The sequence below is a fragment of the Rhincodon typus genome, chromosome 23 (assembly GCF_021869965.1).
Source record: "Rhincodon typus isolate 14 chromosome 23, sRhiTyp1.1, whole genome shotgun sequence".
Classification (NCBI taxonomy): domain Eukaryota; kingdom Metazoa; phylum Chordata; class Chondrichthyes; order Orectolobiformes; family Rhincodontidae; genus Rhincodon; species Rhincodon typus.
This window is the reverse complement of record NC_063354.1, coordinates 30,802,195-30,822,139: the sequence shown is the minus strand read 5'-3', so window position 1 is coordinate 30,822,139 and position 19,945 is coordinate 30,802,195. Positions and strand designations below refer to the sequence as shown.

Below are 19,945 nucleotides of genomic sequence, written 5' to 3'. Positions count from 1 at the left end.
ACAGTGTGTAGCATTCTCAAATGTTTTATTTGTGTATCATTGATAATATAGCTAATAAAAACATATGCAAGTGACTGATATTAAAACGATTATGCACTACATAAGACAATTCAATATGAAAGATTATGCACTTGATTAACTAAGTACAGGCATGTAGAGAAAAGTAAATATTAATATGAAAATATATTTTGAATTAGATTATTATTATATGCAATGGGAAAAACATAATTCATTCTTTCAAAGGTAAACTTTAATTTTTGTCAGGTTATTTATTCATGAATAGTAGCCAACTCTATCAAAATTCAGAAATCCAGCATCATCTGTTAAAGCTCCATTTCATGATCTGTGATGAATGAGCAGCAAGAGGAAAGATTTAATGGAATTCCTGCTGGCATTAAATTTGCTATGCACCACTGATGCTGCCAAGCAAGTTAATCCACATAATCTCAGTGATACAAAAATAATCACCCGTTTTTCAGTGAGTCAATGAGCAACACAAGATGTGATGCAGTCAGTTTGAAGATTACAAAATGGAATATTTTTGCTACATTTGTAAGTTATATGTCCAATGCTGGTTAAGTCAAGATAACATGATAAATAAACATATAACTAGCCTCAGAGCTATGGAAACTGGAGGAGGATAATAATCACTGGTGTTTAGAAGAATGAGGGGTATCTCACAGAAACCTATAAAATTCTAATAGAATTAGACAGGGTATATGCAGGAAGGATGTTCCTGCTGACCAGGCTGTTCAGAACCAGGGGTTACAGTCTAAGGATAAGGGATAGGTCATATCGCACTGAGTTGAGGAAATATTTCTTCACCCAGAGAATGGTGAGCCTGTCAAATTCTCTGATACAAAAATCTATTGAAGCTGAAACATTGAATATTGTTAAGAGGGAGTTAGATATAGTTCTTAGGGCTAAGGATCAATGGATATGGGGAAAAAGCAAGAACTGGGTACTGACTTGGATGATCAGTCATGATCTTATTGAGTGACAAAATGGACATGAAAAGGCCTACTCCTGCAACTACTCTCTATATTTCCTTGAAATAATATTAGAGGTTTACATGAAGCTACAGAATCTGAGCGTATCTATTAATGCTATTGAAATGTAAACCATTCCTCCTTCCTCCTGGCACTAACAGTAATTGGAAGCAACCAGTATACATCATATTATCAATGAAGTTAAATATGGAAACATCTTGTAAGGGCCTGATGCATGAGGTATAATTCATGGTGTCCCAGGATGACCAACTGAGGTTGCAAGCTCCAAGGCCGTTGGAATGGAGTAGGATGGCAGCTCCCCAGGCCAGCTTGTTTCTGGGCTATATTGGAAGCAAAGACCTATCAAGGGAAAAAGGGATCGAGGAGCTGACTCATAGGCAGTCAAACCATCACAATCCCTGAACAGAAGAGAGCAAGCTGAAATTCTCTCACATCCATCTCTGGTGCACTCTAAGGCAAGGGTAATTTTGTGTCAGCCTGAGGTTGCTCCACTGTAGACAAGAACATCTGAGTTCTCCTGAAAGGCAGCCACCAAGTTCACCTCAGGTCATTGAGCATCACGACAGACACAGGGGCTGGACCTCAGCGTAGCAATTGGTATCAGAGATGTAACGCCTTATGGTGGTGTAGACTTGCTCACCGATCCGGTGTGTTTGATTGCAGACATTTTGTCACCTTGCTGGGTAACATCATCAGTGCGCCTCCCGTGAAGTGTTGGTGTTCTGTCCCCCTTGTTATTGAAATGCCTCAGTTTGCTGGGATGGTGGGTATTACTTGCAGTTCTGTTTTTCAGTGGTTTGTATATCAGGTCAAGTTCAATATGTTTGTTGATGGAATTCATGCCTCCAAGAATACTAGGTGTATGATTCCCATTCTCTGAAGGCTCCCCCTTCACTGATCACTTCCCATATCCAACTTTGACACCTTTGTCACTCTGTTCTTCCCCTCCCTATTGAGGTCTTCCCTATCGTTTCTGGCAGAAAAGCCTCCCTGACACTGCCTGTCACACCTCCCCTTTCCTTCCATGTGGATCACACTGATTCCCACTGAAAAGTGACTGGCCTTCCCCAGTCAGGGATTGCTATCCAACGTCCACAGCAAGTGGCAAAAAAATTCCAAAGATTCTACCTCTTAGTGAAGAAGGTTTTCCCCTGCTCAATCCTAAATCTTGGCCTAAGACTGTGACCTTGTGGTGTGTGAGCTCCCCAGCTTCAATGAGGTCACCTCTCATTCCTCTAAACTGCACACAGTATAGGCCAGTTCTAATCAATCTGTCTTCATGGACTCCTTCTAGAAATTAATCCAGAGAACATCAGACAACTAAAGGCATTAGATGCGGTTCTTCATTAGAATTTAGGGAAGCAGTGAATTGATATTTTCGAGGTAAACCTGTAGGGAATAATTTACCCCACAGTGACCATTGGGAGTCTGATAGGATTGTTTACAATGCTGGTTTAGTATCCAGTCCACTTTTACTAGTTCAGTGTAGGAATCCTGGCTGGCATGAATGAGTTGGGTTGAAGGGCCTGTTTCCATGCTGTATACCTCTGTGACTCTATTAGAAGTGTGTAAGCAGAGTGTGATTGGGGGTTTGAGTGGAAAACTGAGATTCCACCTGATCCTCTCCTTGAAACTCTCCTTATCTAGTGGTATCATATAAGATTCCCATTCTTAAGACCAGGGTTTGATTCCTGGGTGGTGCAGGGACTGACAATTTTGGGTTGCTTAGGTTAGGTCAGGTCAGTTGGCTGGACAGCTGGGTTGTAATGCAGAGTGATACCAATAGCATGGGTTCAATTCCCACACTGGCTGAGGTTACTGTGAAGGTCCCTCCTTCTCAGCTTCTCCCTTCACCTGAGGAGTGGCGACCCTCAGGTTAAACCACCACCAGCTCTCTCTCTCTCTGATGAGAGACCAGCCCTATGGTCCTTTAGGACTATGATGACTTTACCTTACCTTATTCGCTTAAAATTAGGCTCACAATTTGTCTAACCTTTAGCCTGACAGTCTGTTGATCCTGATACAAACATATTCTCGTGCAGGCTGAGACTGGTAATAAATCCTATGTGCCCCCGGTAGATGGTCACACATGTTGCAGTCTTCAGATTCCACTTTCTAAAAGTGACCGATTTGTAAAACAAAAGGTGGATTTTTTTTAGAAACATAAGCACATTTTGAGCAAATTGTTTCAACAAAAAAACAAGGAAACATTTTAACTCCCACCTGATACTAAGGTCATAGCTTCCACTGAGTAGAAAATCTCGCTCCTCACAGAGAATCACTGCCTTGATGACTCCAGCATGTCCAGTCAATGAATGGGGTACATCTTTGGAACGGTTGATATCCAAGAATCTTATTCTTCTGTCGCCAGAGGCCATAGCTATCATTTGTCCCCCGCCATAGTGAATGACCCTGGCAGTGTCCATACTGAGCAATGAAAGACAGCACATTGTTAAACATTGGCTGTCACTCTGTCCTTTATTTCTGTATTTGTCATCATTTTCTCTTATTTTCTTCAGCCCACGAGTGCTTGCCATCTCATGTAAGCCATTTTTCAATCGGGCTTAGTTAAATTGGCCCCTTTTTCTTTTAAGTCCCCTTCCTGGCCTGTATGATCTTTACAGAGGATCCAAACTTCACAAATTAACATGAGATTAAAACATGGGCAAACTGACTGCAGCAACACCACTGAGCTCCAGTAACTGTTGGTGGCAAACCTGCATCTTTCGCACAGTGAGGCATAAGAAAGAGGAACTCAAATAAAACAGGAAGAAAATAATTAAAATTAAATTAAGCAAGACAGAGAAAACACACTGTGATCGAAAAGATTGAACAACAAGGAGGGAATTTCCGGGGCTCTTTGGGGAAGGAAGAGAAAGCAGGAAGGGTGGCACAGTGGCAGGGGAAAGCCACCACAGGGGGTGGTTAAGTCCCACTGTCGTGCCATTTTGCCAACAGTAGGAAAGTTAGCAGAGAGCCTGCCTGATTGAGCCACCAAAGTGGCCAATTAAGGGCTACTTCCAACATCTGCCATGGAGTGATGAGACTATCCAGAAATCCAGTGAAACTGGAACCCTCCAAGGGAGAGTGAAGGGTGGGGCGGGGTGGGGTTTGAGCTGATCTCCTTTGTGTACACTCCCAACAGTAACAGCCACTCCTATATCGATGGCACTGCCAGGACACTGCAAATCTCCTTCCCAACCTCTACCCCCGTCGTCAGGGCCTACCTGTCTAGCCCTGGCATCCCCAACCCCTGTGCTCCTTTTTGAAACGCCTCTTCATGCAGTGACATCTTCAGCAATGGGTGCCTCCTATTGGTGGCACTGCAGAGTTGCCAGGCCTGTCACTGTCCCAGCAGCTCTTGGGGAGAATGGGGGAGGCTGACTACTGTCCAATCAATGGGACCAGGGCAGGAAGATGGTGTCACAGTTCCTGTTGCTGGCTGATGTGAGGATTGCCTCCAACATTCAAACCCAGCAACAGGATGTCTGTCAGGGAAAATTGGTTAGCAGAAACAAAAAATATGAATGAATCTTCTGCTGAATGACAAGCTATGAGTTGTGGGATACAGCAGGAATTGATACAAGGACACCAGCTACTCACAATATATGTTAATAATTTAGATGGGAGCTAAATGTAACATCTCAAAATTGGCAGATGATATAAAGCTAGGTGAGAAGGTGAGCAGTGAGGAGGATGCAGAGATGTCGCAGCGTAATGTGGAAAGGCTGAGTGAGTGGGAAAATGCACAGCAGATGCAGTATAATGTGGAGGTCATCCACTTTGGTAAAAATAGGAAGACAGATTATTATTTGAATCACTGTAAATTGAGAGAGGGGAATGTTCAATGAGACCTGGGTATCCTTGTGCACCAACTGCTGAAAGGAGGCATGCAGGTGCAGCAGGCAGTAAAGGCAGCAAACTGTACATTGGCCTTCATAATTGGAGGATTCAAGTGGAGGGACAAGAATGTCTTACTGCAATTATACAGGGCATTGGTGAGGCCACACCTGGAATATCATGTGCAGTTTTGGTCTCCTTATCCGAGAAAGGATGCTCTTGCTATAGAGGGAGTGCAATGAAGGTTTACCAAATTGATTCCTGGGACGGTGGGGCTGACATATGAGGAGTGATTGAGTTGGTTTGGTTTGTATTCACTGGAGTTTAGAAGAATGAGGGGGGGATTTCATAGAAACCTATCAGGACTAGAGAGGCTAGACGCTGATTGTTCCTGATGGTGGGGGAGTCCAAAACCATGGGTCACAGCTTAAAGCGATAAACCTTTAGAACTGAGATAAGGAGAAATGTCTTCACCCAGAGGGTGGTGAATCTGCATTATTCACTACCATAGAAAGTGGTTGAGGCCAAAATATCATGTTTTCAAGAAGGAGGTAGATATCGTTCAAGGGATCAAGGATATGGGGGGAGGGCAGGATTAGGGTGTTGAGGTTTATGTTGAGCCATGATCATATTGAATGGCAGAGCAGGCTCAAGGGGTAGAATGGCCTACTCCTGCTCCTGTCTTCTACGTTTCTACATCCTGGTAACACACAGCACCAATTGAAACCATCTTTCCCCCAGAACAAACAACCAAATGCTTCCAGCATTTTCAATGCCACTGTATTTAAATGTGAACTTAATTTTTAATTGCAACTATGTAAAGTTAGTAAAATAATAATAAACAATAAAAAGCATTGATGATAAATGTAGATCTTGCTCAATTACATACAATTGTTTGATGACTATTATATTGTAAGGACCACAGTAGACATTTCTCTCCTCTATTTGCACCATGTCAGTATGGATGCCAATGTACGATGCTGCTAATCCAATCTAAAATTAAACACATCAGCACAGTTACCAATATATCAAAGTATCCAGTTACACTCAGTTTCTCTAAATAGAAGATGTTGTAAACTTGAAACATCTAACATTGATGAGAAGTGTCATACTGATGCATCACATTGATCGTCTTTGATAATTATCAGCTTACATAGTATAAGGAGTAATATTCCACTGGAAACAGTTATTGATTAATGACAGCAACAACTTGTATTTATGTGGCACCTGTAGTGTAGATGCCCCAGTGAAGCATTATCAAGCAAACAATGAAACAATACCAATAACAAAAAAAATCAGGTGCATTTATATAGCACCTCCAACATGATGATAAATCTCAAAATCCTTCACAGGAATATCATAAAACAAAATACGACACCAAGACACAAATGAAGACATAAGGCCAAAAATGACCAAAAGGTCAGTCAAACAGGTAAGTTTGAAGAATATTTTAAAGGATGAAAGTATGGGAAGAGATGTGGAGAGGGATAGAGAGGGAATTCCAGAGTTTGGGATTAAGATAACTGAAGGCACAGCCACCAACCTTCATCAAATCATCAATGATGGAGCAAATGCATAAAAGGCCAGAATGAGGGGAGTGCAAACATCTTGCTGAGTTGTGCGGCTGGCGGAGGATTACAGAGATAGGGAGGGGCAAGACCAGAGAGGAGATCTGCCCACCCTCCTTGCAAACCACCTCCCAACCGCACACTCATGCATCAGTTAAGGGTGTTGGGTGCTGACTTCTTTATCTAGCCACTGTTGGAAACGGTATTGGGGTGAGCCAGAATGACTCATGTAATAGTGTGCAATCTCTAATGCTTACAGCCGGCATATCAGTACAAATGCAATTTGTATGTTGTATGAAGTGCCAAAATGAAATTGCTGTGTGCTGTATACAAAAGCAAATTTCACCTTCTCTAGACTACTGCTGTGCTGTATATCTCACATTGGTATAAGTCACCTATCACCTGTTTGGAAAACAGAACAGCCTCATTTGTGTTTTTCATGATCACTCAGTTCTCCAAAAGTAGGAACTGGCTGAGTCCTTTTCACTGAGCAGCCTGCAGTACTGAACATAATACACAAAGTGTGGCTTGGACCTAAGGTCTATTTGGATTGAGCTGCTCCATAAGGAGTGTGTGAGCATGGGATCTAATTTCTTTCAACTTCATATTTCAACATTTATGGAGTAATTACAATGCCTTTATTTAAACTCCTTGTTCAGGACTTTACATTTATCAGGACTAAATATTACCTGCTATTAATTTGCTCACTTACAGCCAACATGGACAGTTGTTCCCAGCTCACTGTGTGGGAAATAGTTATTTTGCTCGGGTTCAGTCCGTTAATGGCCAGAGAGTAGCTCATTGTTCACTTAAGGATGACCAGTGCATTCTCAATAGGAGACCATATCGTTTGGAAGCAAGGGCAAGAGGCCATGATGGATAAAGTGACAGAGATAGAGGACATCTCCAAGACTTTCTAAATGTAATCTTGCAAAATGGTGTCTGCAGCCTGGTCGTTCCTGTCTGAGTTTGAGGTTGAAGAGGTTGGCAGGTGATGGCTGGAGGCATTCCACAGCGTAATCCATGGCTTCAACTGCTGCTGCCTCCAGGCAGCTACGCAAGGCCTTTAGGCTTGCATGGAGTACTGGCACCTCGTCAGTCTGACACCAAAAGGTTGATTCACTCCCTTTAGCCCACCGCTTCAGCTTGGCTTTTTTTATTTTTATTTTCTTTAGTTGTTCTCCCTGTTTCTCTGTAGTACTTTTAAGGCCGTTGACTCAATAGAGGGTGGGAACAAATACTAAAAGAATCACTCTCTATATCACTCTCTGAATCCAGCAGTAAGCTATTGCAAAACTTACCGCTAGATGGTGAACTAACTACATTGTTTGGAATGACAGATATTATGGGAACAGCACTGTAATAAGCCCGCCAGTGTTTCAGTTTCAATTTAAAATCTGGTAGTATTACTTGGAGTCTCGAAATGAAATATGGATGATGAAAAGGCAAATAAGACTATGCCCTAATTTTAAAATAAACTCAACTATAATTTTGTTCTTTTTTTGCCATTTCAAAATTTGGGTTTGTTACATGGCTAATGAGCAGTTTCAAGAGATTAAAAGTATTCTTTCACTGCATTCAAATTGACAATGTTTGGATAAATTGGGGTTGCAAAAGAAAAGTCCCTTCAGCAAAGTTTGTTTGGGAACATGGTCAGTGTGGATTAGTTGGAGCGAACAGTCTGTTTCTACATTGTATTACTCTATGACTCTAAGTGACTAATGGCACAGTGAATCATTCACCTACACATGTTTCATACAAATAGCAGTGAGAAATGAGTGCATCTACCGAGCAAATAATTTCAAACAAATGTTACCTGATATTGCTACAATCTGACAGAATATTTCTGTGAATTAACAACTGTAGTAGATAGATTAGGAAATGTTCTTTAACAATAATGTTTGTACAGAAGGTGCTTTCAAGTGAGTGATCTATCGACAAACACCCCACAATTTTGGTTATAAAGGATAGCTGCAGGAGGCAGTAGTACATTTTGGATATGGTGTTACTGAATATCTGCTTGATGTAACAACTTTAACATCCCACTTATATATTAGCCTATCTATTAGTAAAACATAAATGTATTTAAAGATTAGCTAAGGATTCATGCTAGCATCATTTTCTGAATAAAATCCATTGTGTGTTTTTCAAGCAAATTACAAATGACCTTCAAAAGAAATTTATTTGCTCTGCCTTCTCTTATCCCACCATTTTTATTTATTTTATTGAAGAGAAATGTTATTAAACAACTTTTTCCCTCGCTTAATTCTTGCTACCCACCTTAATTAATGCTCAAAGCACTCCACAAGGTACACATAAATTTAATTCCTTACAATACAGATATTTTTAATCAGCCTGTTCAGAAACAGAAATGACACATTACTTGAATCCATGGGACTTAAACCCAGGCCTTTTTGCTCAAAGGTAGGGACACAACCACTGCACAACAAGAATACCCACTTGTCACAGTCTATTGTTTAGGTAAATACATTTCATGATCCCCATAGTTTTATGCAAAAGTCTATACCTTTTTGTTCAAATTTTCTGTTGGTAAGGTGAATCCCTTCTCATCTACTCTTGGTATTGGAATTTGACAGATCTTTGCATATACTGTGTTAATATTGTGAGGAGCTGTAGCCTGTTAAAAACAAACATACAATGAAGAAAACAGCAATTGTTTTACAATTTATTAATTTCTTAAGTTATTCCTTACTAAAACAAAACATGCCGTATTAACAGACAATTCTGGAAATAGCCAGCACCTGACAGGACATTGCCTTAGATTTTAAAAATTTATTAAGAGGGATCTGTCCCTGAGCCATTTATTTATGTTTTATATATTCAGATAATAGTGGTCTTACTGTGTACATAAGTATTTTCCACTTTTACCTTACACATTATTCTTTCTTTTGTTTTATCTCTACCTAATTTTATTTTAGTTTTTTCTTTAGCCCTTCATCAGAAAGGAAAAATGAGCTGTAGCCATATTATCATCATTGGCATTTTGTAGCCAAACACTGGGAGGGTTGATGGGACAAGCTCAGGGCATTCAGATCATGGTCTTTCCTCTCACTGTATGAGAACCCACACCGTCATTAATCAGTATCTTCTCCTGTCAGCTCAGCCAAGAGAAGAAGCTTGCAATTGAGGTGAGCACTGCCCACATCTCAACTCATTGTGCCATTGCATCATCGGCCTAATTTGTATCTTATATATACCAACTATAGATTTCCATTAAAATCTATAACAATACGTAACTAGTTGTAGCATATCAATTAATGACCCTAGCTTTAATTTTTGAAGACTATCATCATTTTGCACAGCCTGCTTAATGATGGCTCATCTTAGAAATCATTTTCAGATCGGCAATTCACTGATTTTGAAATAAGAATTTAACCTATTCAATAGAGATCATTTGAAAGGGATTACTATGATTTAAATAAATTCAAATTGGCTTTACTTAGCGATATAAGGAAATCAAAAATACAAGAGGTGACAGAATTGATATCAAAACCACATAGAATTCAAATAACAACAAGGGAATGTTTCACAAATTGTTACAGTGCAAAAGGGGGCCATTTGGCCCATCTTGTCTGCACTAGCTCTCTGAATGAGCTTTGAGACTTACTGCCATTCTCTGGCCCTCTCCCATATCTATGCACATCATTTCTATTTAAATAATCATCAAATGCTTTCTTGAATGTCAGTTTTGTAATGGAAAATAACTCCATTGTTACCTACGCATATGCTGCATAGTAGGTATAATGGAATGATTCCAAACTGTCCTATATTACTATTCTTCCAAAAAAAGTCATTACTTTTTTAACAACAATGCTCAGTGTAATTTCAAAAAATTGTATTTTTACTAACTCAGTAATTTATTTAATTTTTTTCAATCAAGGCCAGTTATTTTTCTTTTATTTATCTTTATTTATTCCACTGAAAGCTTACCTTTACAAAGGTAGTGATTACCTACTTCCTGAATTTCTTCTCCAATCTCAAAATATCATAAACTGTGTTAAATGTATTAAGAAAGTACAAACAGTTACGGTTACAAAAACAAATTACTTGCAGTTACTTGTCATAGTTTCATACAAAACAATATCTAGTGAGAGTGAAAACAGCAGTGGCTGCTGAATTTAGAAAGTTACTGAGTCCACAAAGCCTTACTCTCAAAAGTCTGCATTCTTTTCCAGCTAGCTATTTCTCCTAGATTAATTTATCTGCTTTAAATATAAAGGTTAAATATCGGAGAAGAAGAATTTGGTGCCTCTAGTAATAGTATTTTGTCTTTGAATGATATTTTGGTTGGATTTTCCCTTTAGCAGTTTTATATGTCCCAGTGCTGGATTTGAAATTACACTTTTGCTTCTAATCTGGGTGTTAATTGTATCAGAGTTTGCAGTTTCCAACGTACAGTCATTAATTCCAATTGACTAATGGCATTTTCACTGTAACAAAAGGACACAAGGGAGGTTTATGCAATTAAAGATGGTAGTCATACATGACAATCTCAAACAAGACGCTGGACTTGTCAGTTTTTGCTCTATTCAGCCCCTTCCCCATAATTCAGATGTATTCTATCATGACTTCCATCTCTGCTCAACCTGCAATACAGATTCAGTAATTTGACTGATATATTGTTATCTAATTCCAACATAATTTAGGAATTAAACATTCATGTCTATATATACTTAAAGCGCCAGAGTGCCACACTACTCACTATTGCATAACAGTCAGCATTCCAAGCACTGATGTATGTTGCTCCTAGCACATGATGTGGTCTGAGACACATTCGATATGACATTTGAATCTAAAATTGTGAGCATTTTGAACTTCTGGAAGTCACGAGACCTAACATAGTGGCTGCAGGTTTCTTCAAATAAATCCCAAGCATTATAAGCAAAATAGATGCTAATTCGATGGAGAGAGATCAAGCCAACTTAGTGCCAGGGAGTGAGAAAATAACTGAGTAAATCACTGCCACAGCAATATCTGCACAGTCCAACTCATGACAAATTGAGAGGTCAATGATCTCTAGAGGCATTTGAGAAGTTTAAACAAAAGTGCAAATTTATATTCAGCAGTTTTTGAAGAGGCATGAGTGAAGGAAAAGGGGTCAGCTACATCCTACTGTTGGCAGGAGAAAAGCATTTAGATTGTTTAATAGCTGGGAGATCAATGAGAATGAAAGCAAAAACTCAGACAAGAGCTTTGAGAAGTTCAGCACCCATCTCCAGTCTAACTTAAATCACCAGATCCACTGATATGAACTTCAAAACTTGGAATTAGGTGAGCCTACTGACAATTTCTCAACAGGTTTGTGAAAATAAGCCAACATGTGTCAATTCAAATGGATGAAAGGCTGGTCCATCAGCTCATTTGGGTCTCCACACATTCTGATGTCAACAGAGCACTGGCAGGACAGGACAGGCTAACAATATCACAGGGAGTTGACACTATCAGAACACACAAAGCCATAAGCAGATGAATGAACTTGCTGACTGCCTAAACAGCAGGTCTTCAGTCAAGTCAAGTGAAAGGAAGAACAGTTGTTGCAGCCAAACAGCAATGAGGGAAGGTGCAACAGGATAAGGAAGCTGTGTGAGAGCTTTGGATAACCACGTGAGTTTGTGGACAGAAGGACATGTCCCACACATAAAGCAAAGCTACAGAGCTTTGAGAAGTCCAATGACTGGGGAAGAATGTGCTGAACAAAAATGGAAATAGCGGGGAAAAAAAGATCACCAGAGGCAGAACAACAGTGCAAATCGGAAAGTGAAGAAATCTAAAGGTGCATAAGCTGGTAAGTGATAATGATGCATCTGATGATATAATATACATGGGATGTACATAACTCCATGAAATGTCTGGACTTAACAGATACCAGAGAAAGAAAAGGTACACACAGCCATCCCAATCAGACAAAGGGGACAAAATTAACCAACATCCATAAATCTGAAGCTGAAGCTTCTTATCACAGACCATACAGCAACAACATCCCACTCAGATTTTAATCAGACCTTTCCTGAAAATGAGGAAGAAAATGGGTACCCAAAGATAGGTGTTCCGAAACAGAGCAAAATTACGCTGGTGGCTTATGGTGGAACTGGGATTGAACAGTTCAGAATGATCCAGAAGGATATAGAAAGGACAAACCATTAACTGCATATTCTACATCTCTGAAACTGATGGCCCTGCATTCCTGGAATTGAACAGTAGTGAAATTCTCAGCAAATATGCTGCTAGAAACAGATTCAGGACATGAAATTTGATGAGGAACCATCATCACTGACAATATTTAACATGCCCTTTGGCTTGTAAAAATTTAAATATTGGCTTTAAAGTGAGCCAAGATAAGTTCCAGGAGAAAGAGTACAATACATACCAAGGATGAAAAACAGCAGTCAGTATAACCATGGTAGACTCAGAGTATTACAGCATGGAAAGAGGCCCTTCAGCTCAATACTTTAATTCTGTTTCTAAAGATTTGGTTCATTGTCTTGTATGTTGTGACATTTCTTAAACATCTTCATGGTTCCTGCCTCTACTGTCCTTTCTGGCAGGGAGTTCCAAATAACCACCACCGTGGGCAAAGAAAATTCACATTAAAACCCCTCTAAACCTGCTGGCCCTTGCATTAATCTTTACCCCCTCATTACTGATCCCTGTACTTAGGAAAAAAGATTCTTCCTATGACCCTATCTATGCCCCTCATCATTTTAATAATTTGAATAATAATTTTAATAGTCATCATTTTTCAGACCTCAGTCAGGTTCCCCCTCAACTTTATCCACTCCAAGGAAAATAGTGATATTCAGGTCTATGGTGTAGATGAAAACTGATGAAAACACCATCCACAGGAAGGTATTAAGGGAACCAGGAGAGTTGAGATCATGCTAAATGCAGACAAATGCAATGTGATGGTGATAGAGTGTCATTCTTTGGAATACTGAACACACCTGGTGGAGTCACCCCAACTCCTGAAAACATCACGCTATCTCAGTAAGATAGATACAGCTGTCAGTGGTCAGAGATGAGAGAAGTTTTAGCAAATTTAAAGAAGCAGCATGCAATGAGGCAAGTCTGTCATACTACAACAGAAAGAGACCTGTCTCTCTGTGAGACTATGTTTCTTCAGAAGGACTGGCAATATCCCTGGTATGAGATGGAAAACCACATGCATTCTAATCCAAAACTCTAACCTCAGCTGAGGCCAGATACGGCAACATAGAAAGAGAGTTTTGGCAGTTATGTATCAATGTGAGAAATACATATCGCTATAGGAGAAGAATGAAGAATGATAATTGTCTGTATATTGGAGAGTGATGTTCATCTATATAGTGGAGACCGATTATTGTCTCCATGGTGAAGAGTGATCATTGTCTGTATGTTGAAGAGTGATCGTTGTCTGTATATTGGAGAGTAATCAGTGTCTGTATACTGGAGAGTGATCATTACCTGTATACTGGAGAATAATCATTATCTATATATTGGAGAATGATCATTGTCTGTATATTGGAGAGTGATCATTATCTGTACACTGGAAAGTGATCATTATCTGTATACTGGAGAGTATATTGGAGAGTACAAAGAACAAAGAAGAACAATACCGCCCAGGAAACAGGTCCTTCGGCCCTCCAAGCCTTTGCCGACACATTTTGCCCTTCCACACTAAAATTGTCTTCACTTACAGGATCCACATCTTTCTATTCCTTTCCTTTTCATGTATTCATCCAAGTGCTTCTTGAATGCTGCTACTGTGTCTGCTTTCACCACCTCCTCTGGCAACACATTCCAGGCACTCACATCCTTAGTGTGAAAAACCTGCCTCGCACATCTCTTGTAAACTTTCCCCTCACACTTTGAACCTGTGTCCCCTAGTAATTGACTCCTCCCTCCGGGAAAAAGCCTCATACTTTCTACTCTATCCTTGCCATTCACAATCTTATAAACTTCTATCAGGTTGAGCCTCAACCTCCTGCGTTCCAGTGAAAACAAACCCAGTCTATCCAACCTTTCTTCATAGCTAAAATCCCCCATATTAGGTAATTTCCTGGTAAACCTTTTCTGTACCTTCTCCAAAGCATCCACATCCTTCTGGCAGTGTGGTGACCAGAACTGTACACTATATTGGAGTGACTATAAGAGTGACCAATATCTGTATACTAGAGAGCGATCATTGTCTGTATACTGGAGAGTGATCATTGTCTGTATATTGGGTAGTGATTATTGTCTGTATATTGGGTAGTGATCATTGTCTGTATACTGGAGAGTGATCATTGCCTGTAAACTGGAGAGTGACCATTGTCTGTATATTGGGTAGTGATGATTGTCTGTATACTGGAGAGTGATCATTGTCTGTATACTGGAGAGTGACCATTGTCTGTATATCGGAGAGTGATCATTTTCTGTATACTGGAGAGTGACCATTGTCTGTATATTGGAGAGTGATCATTGTCTGTGTACTGGAGAGTGACCATTGTCTGTATATTGGAGAGTGATCATTGTCAGTATACTGGAGAGTGACCATTGTCTGTATACTGGAGGGTAATCATTGTCTGTATACTGGAGGGTAATCATTGTCTGTATACTAGAGAGTGACCATTGTCTGTATATTGGGTAGTGATCATTGTCTACTGAAGCAGATCAACTGGACAAATCTGTGTAGAATCATCAGTAAGACTAAAACAGTCGAGAAGCTCATATACAAATCATTTGTAAAATTGAACAGTTCAAAAGGATGAGCGCAATTTGCAAGAACCAATCAACCAGTTGATGACGTTAACTATGGAAATAAGTCCATTGAGTGGAAAATACAGCCAACTTATTTACATATAATTGGATAGATAACATTCTAAGAGACAAGTTCTCATAAATACCTGTACTACTTTTGAGTCAGTCTTCTTCTTGAAGAAATTCTTAGAAATGTGTACTTCTTTATTTTCTAGTTGTCTGACGCATGCTTCTAAGGATGTTTCCTTTGCCTTTTCTTTGTGCATTCTGCCTTTTTTATCTCGTCCTATACCTTTATGTTTTCCTTTGTGTGATTTTTTTTTCATTTCTTTCTTTATATTTTCCACTGTTTCCAGCTTTATCGTGTCACCTATTTTCTTTCATTTTTTACGGTAAAGATAATTGTATCAAAAAATACACCTTACTGCCAATCAGAACCGAGTTTGAAAGTTACCTCAAAAAAAAATGTTTTCAGGCCATTCCCAATTTGTCCAAAGAATGTTTAAGTTTCTTACTTGATCCTTTTACAATCATAAATGTAACTATATAATTAGCTACTGGATGTGTCTGGTAACCTCAGGAAAAGCTCCAGATCAATATCCCTAATTTTCACCAACTAGATAAAAAGAAACTGGCAAAGACGTGATTTAGCTGTTACAATGGGGTTCCTTTGCTATAACAGAATCAGTAAAATGTGAGTAAAAAGGAATAGAATAGGCCACTTCACCCATCAATGTTCTTCTTCCAGTACTCTAATTTTGCTAAAAAAACATTTGCCATCCCATTGCGATTTTTGTGTTTTTGGAAGTAGCTTTTTAACAAGACACAAGTCTTGTGAGTTGATGTGGATAAATGGGGCTAGAATTGGTTGCAGTTTTGGCTTGAAAATAGGCCCCAACACATAACTAGAAAATAGCAACTTTTTAACCTGGAGAATGTCCATTCAAATAAATGGAATAGATTTCCTCTTCTTGAACATAGTGTTAGCCTTAAATATTCCCAGATCAAGTTTGGTAGAGCCAGTTCAGAGCAAACCTTCTGAGCTACCAAAACTTCAGACCTACAGCACACAAATCAGTCATTTCAATCAGAGATTATTATGTTGGCTTGGGCATATATTCTCCAGAGTTTAGAAGATTGAGAGGTGTTCTCATTGAAACGTATGTAATTCTTAGTAATTTAGCAGGGTAGATGCTGAAAGGCTGTTTTCCCCCATTTGAAGAGCTGAGAACTAGGGGTCATCATCTCAGAATAAGGGGACAGTCATTTAAGAATGAGATGACGCTAGATGATTCTTCACTCAAAGTTTTGTCAATCTTTTGAACTGTCTATCCAAGTTTCTTCTTTGATTATACCCAAGACTGAGATAAATTTTTGGAAAATAAATGAATCAAAGGATGATGCGAATAAAGCAGGAAAGTGGAGTTGACGATAATGTTCACACAAGCTCCAACTGAATGGCAAAGCAGGTCTGATGGGCCATATGGCTTACTCCTGGTCCTATTACATATGCCTTTATATGTACACTAAAGTGAATTTTTACTTTCTCATATCACTCACCATCCTACAATCTGATTGAAATGAATAATTTGGGTGCAGTTTTGTGCACATCAAAAGTATCAAAGCTTAACTTACACTCTACACTTACACTCAACATGGAGAGGACAACTATCCTAACACAGTTAGATTCAAGTCCATTCAAACAGATGAATGAACAATTCTAGAACCCATATTTTACTTTATTTTTGGCAACTCCACTTATGAAGAGATGCATTTAATAATGAATTGGCTTGTTGGGTGAACAAGTGCAACTGATCTCAGGGGAGATGTTGGCATAGTGGTAAGATCACTTGACTAATAAGCCACAGGCCTGAGCTAAATCCCACTGTGATAATTCAATTTCAGTTAGTAAATCTGGAATTGTAAACAAATCTCATTAACGATAACCATGAAACCATTGTTGTAAAAACCCAAGCAGTTCACTAATATCCTTTTTGGAAAGGAAAACTGCCCTCCTGATTGGGTATGGTTTCTATATGTCTTCTACCACAGTGAGGTGGTTAACCCTTAACTGTCCTCTGGAGCAGTCACTTGGTTCAAGGGGCAATTAGGAATGGGCAACAAATTCTGACCTTGCCAATGATATCCACACCCCAGGAAAAAACAAGAACAAATGAAATTGTCCTGAATTCAATTTTGTACTACAGATGGAGGTAGCTTATAGATTCATAGAAATAGCAAAACAGCTGCTATTTAAAGCAAGGTGCAACTGGTACGATGAATAAACGCAGCTCCTAAAGAACTGAGTGCACATATTTCAATATATATCAGTTAACGTTACTATCTAGAAGCACAAGGGGAGCAGATACATGGGAACACCACCACCTGCAACTTCCCCACCAAGCCACTCACTGTGCTGACTTGGAAATTTATTGCTGTTCCTTCAGTGCTGTTGAGTCGAATTCTTGGAATTCCCTCCCAAATGACATTGTGGGTCTACTACCTGCAACACTTGGACTGCAGCGACTCAAGAAGGAAGCTCACCACCACCAACTCAAAGGCATCTAGGGAAGCGCAATAAATGCAGGCCCAACCAGCGACGCCCATATCCTGTGTTTGAATCAAAAAAGTTCTTTGGAAGTTCTGAGATAACAAGGTATAGAGCTGAATGAACACAGCAGGCCAAGCAGCATCAGAGGAGCAGGAAGGCTGACGTTTTGGGTCTAGACCCTTCTTTAGAAATGGGGGAGGGGAAGGGGATTCTGAAATACATGGGGAGAGAGGGGGAGGCGGATAGAAGATGGATAAAGGAGAAGATAGGTGGAGAGGAGACAGACAGGTCAAGGAGACGGGGTTGGAGCCAGTAAAGGTGAGTGTAGGTGGGGAGTTAGGGAGGGGATAGGTCGGTCCATGGAGGACGGACAGGTCAAGGAGGCGGGATGAGGCTAGTAGGTAGGAGATGGGGGTGGGGCTTGAGGTGGGAGGATTGGATAGGTGGGAGGACAGATTAGGGAGGCGGGTATTCTCTGAGCTGGTTTTGGGATGCGGTCGGTTCGCAACAAACAACTGCACCTCCAAGTCGCGAACCATTTCAACTCCCCCTCCCACTCCTTGGACGACATGTCCATCCTGGGCCTCCTGCAGCGCCACAACGATGCCACCCGAAGGTTGCAGGAACAGCATCTTATATTTCGCTTGGGAACCCTGCAGCCCAATGGTATCAATGTGGACTTCACAAGCTTCAAAATCTCCTCTCTCCCTACCGCATCCCAAAACCAGCCCAACTCATCCCCGCCTCCCTAACCTGTCCTTCCTCCCACCTATCCCCTCCTCCCACCTCAAGCCCCACCCCCATCTCCGACCTACTAACCTCATCCCGCCCCCTTGACCTGTCTGTCCTCCCTGGACTGACCTATCCCCTTCCTAACTGCCCACCTACACTCACCTTTACTGGCTCCAATCCCACCTCCTTCACCTGTCTGTCTCCTCTCCACCTATCTTCTCCTTTATCTATCTTCTATCCGCCTCCCCCTTTCTCCCTATTTATTTCAGAATCCCCTTCCCCTCCCCCATTTCTGAAGAAGGGTCTAGACCCGAAACATCAGCTTTCCTGCTCCTCTGATGCTGCTTGGCCTGCTGTGTTCATCCAGCTCTACACCTTGTTGTCTCAGATTCTCCAGCATCTGCAGTTCCTACTATCTTTGGAAGTTCTCCTCGGTGTCAACATATGTTCTACACACGTCTTCGATGCTAAATCAATGCTTTTCTGAAGAGGTGCAACCCAAATCAAAATTGACCTGATGCGAGAACTGGCATTCACCTTTACATCCTCCCCATTGAAGGCATACCTGTCACATCTGCCCTCCCATGGTGGGGTTCAGGGCACTCATGATGAGTTTCAAGTTCTCCTATTTAAGGCTTCAGCATGTCTCATGGTGGGTTTCAAGGTCCTCCATGGTCGGGGTCAGGGTCTCCCATTGTGAGTTTCAGGATTTCCCACTATGGATTTGAGATGGGCTTCAACTCAGTTGTTCCTGATTTGTCATTTTTACATGCTCTCTATCAGGGCGAATGTATTTTGTAAATAAGGCCTGAAATGAAATGATCTTCAATAACTTGGCATAAATACTATAATCATTGCTTACCCCTCAGACTAAAATAAACCAAAGAATTTTTCATTTAAACAATAATATCTGATTTTAAAGTGTAATGTTTATATTCTATTATGTATTGCCAATATTCATGTGGCAGTAATTCTGCAAAGAATATGAACCTTTGTGGAAATAAAATGGCTGGGCTCTACAAAAGCTCCAGACTTGCCCTAAATCTCCACAGTGCATTGCAAAGGAGATGCACTCCAGCAGATGCAGAGAACATGCAAACCTAAAATTTTCTCTGTATGTAAATTTTGTAACTTCCACAGGGAGGATTTTAGTTTCCCAAGTCTCCACAGCTTGCACACCAGATTAAATTGTACGCTTATTAAACATTACCCTGGTTTTTAATCTGTCGACTTGCTTTCAATAAAATTTTACACAATTACATTAATTTGACAATTGCAGTATCAGTCTGAGTATTCTAGCTGTCACATTTTCAAATTCAAAACACTCAAAACGTTTTTTCTCAAATCTTTTTAAACCTTTTATCAGAACCAAATTAAAATTGGATGAAAATTTCTTCCACCAGATTCGGAGGTAGTCTACCCAAGTAATGCTGAGCTCCGTTCTTTGTTACTGATTGCATAAAATAATCAAATACAAAACTTAATTACAGCTTTTCAGACATTTTCTG

The 19,945-nt window shown here is 40.1% G+C and overlaps 1 protein-coding gene across 1 annotated transcript in view; it reads right to left on the bottom strand.

Moving 5' to 3' along the window:
- The window catches only part of fbxw10 (F-box and WD repeat domain containing 10), a 57,304-nt gene that overhangs the window by 19,199 nt on the left and 18,160 nt on the right, over positions 1-19,945 (bottom strand). Inside the window, exons 5-8 of the mRNA XM_048611124.1 lie at positions 8,946-9,056; positions 5,740-5,843; positions 3,234-3,437; positions 3,004-3,125 (exon numbers count right to left, since the gene is read on the bottom strand). Of these exons, the coding sequence (XP_048467081.1) occupies positions 3,004-3,125; positions 3,234-3,437; positions 5,740-5,843; positions 8,946-9,056 (541 nt within the window). The remainder of the gene's footprint in view (positions 1-3,003; positions 3,126-3,233; positions 3,438-5,739; positions 5,844-8,945; positions 9,057-19,945) is intronic.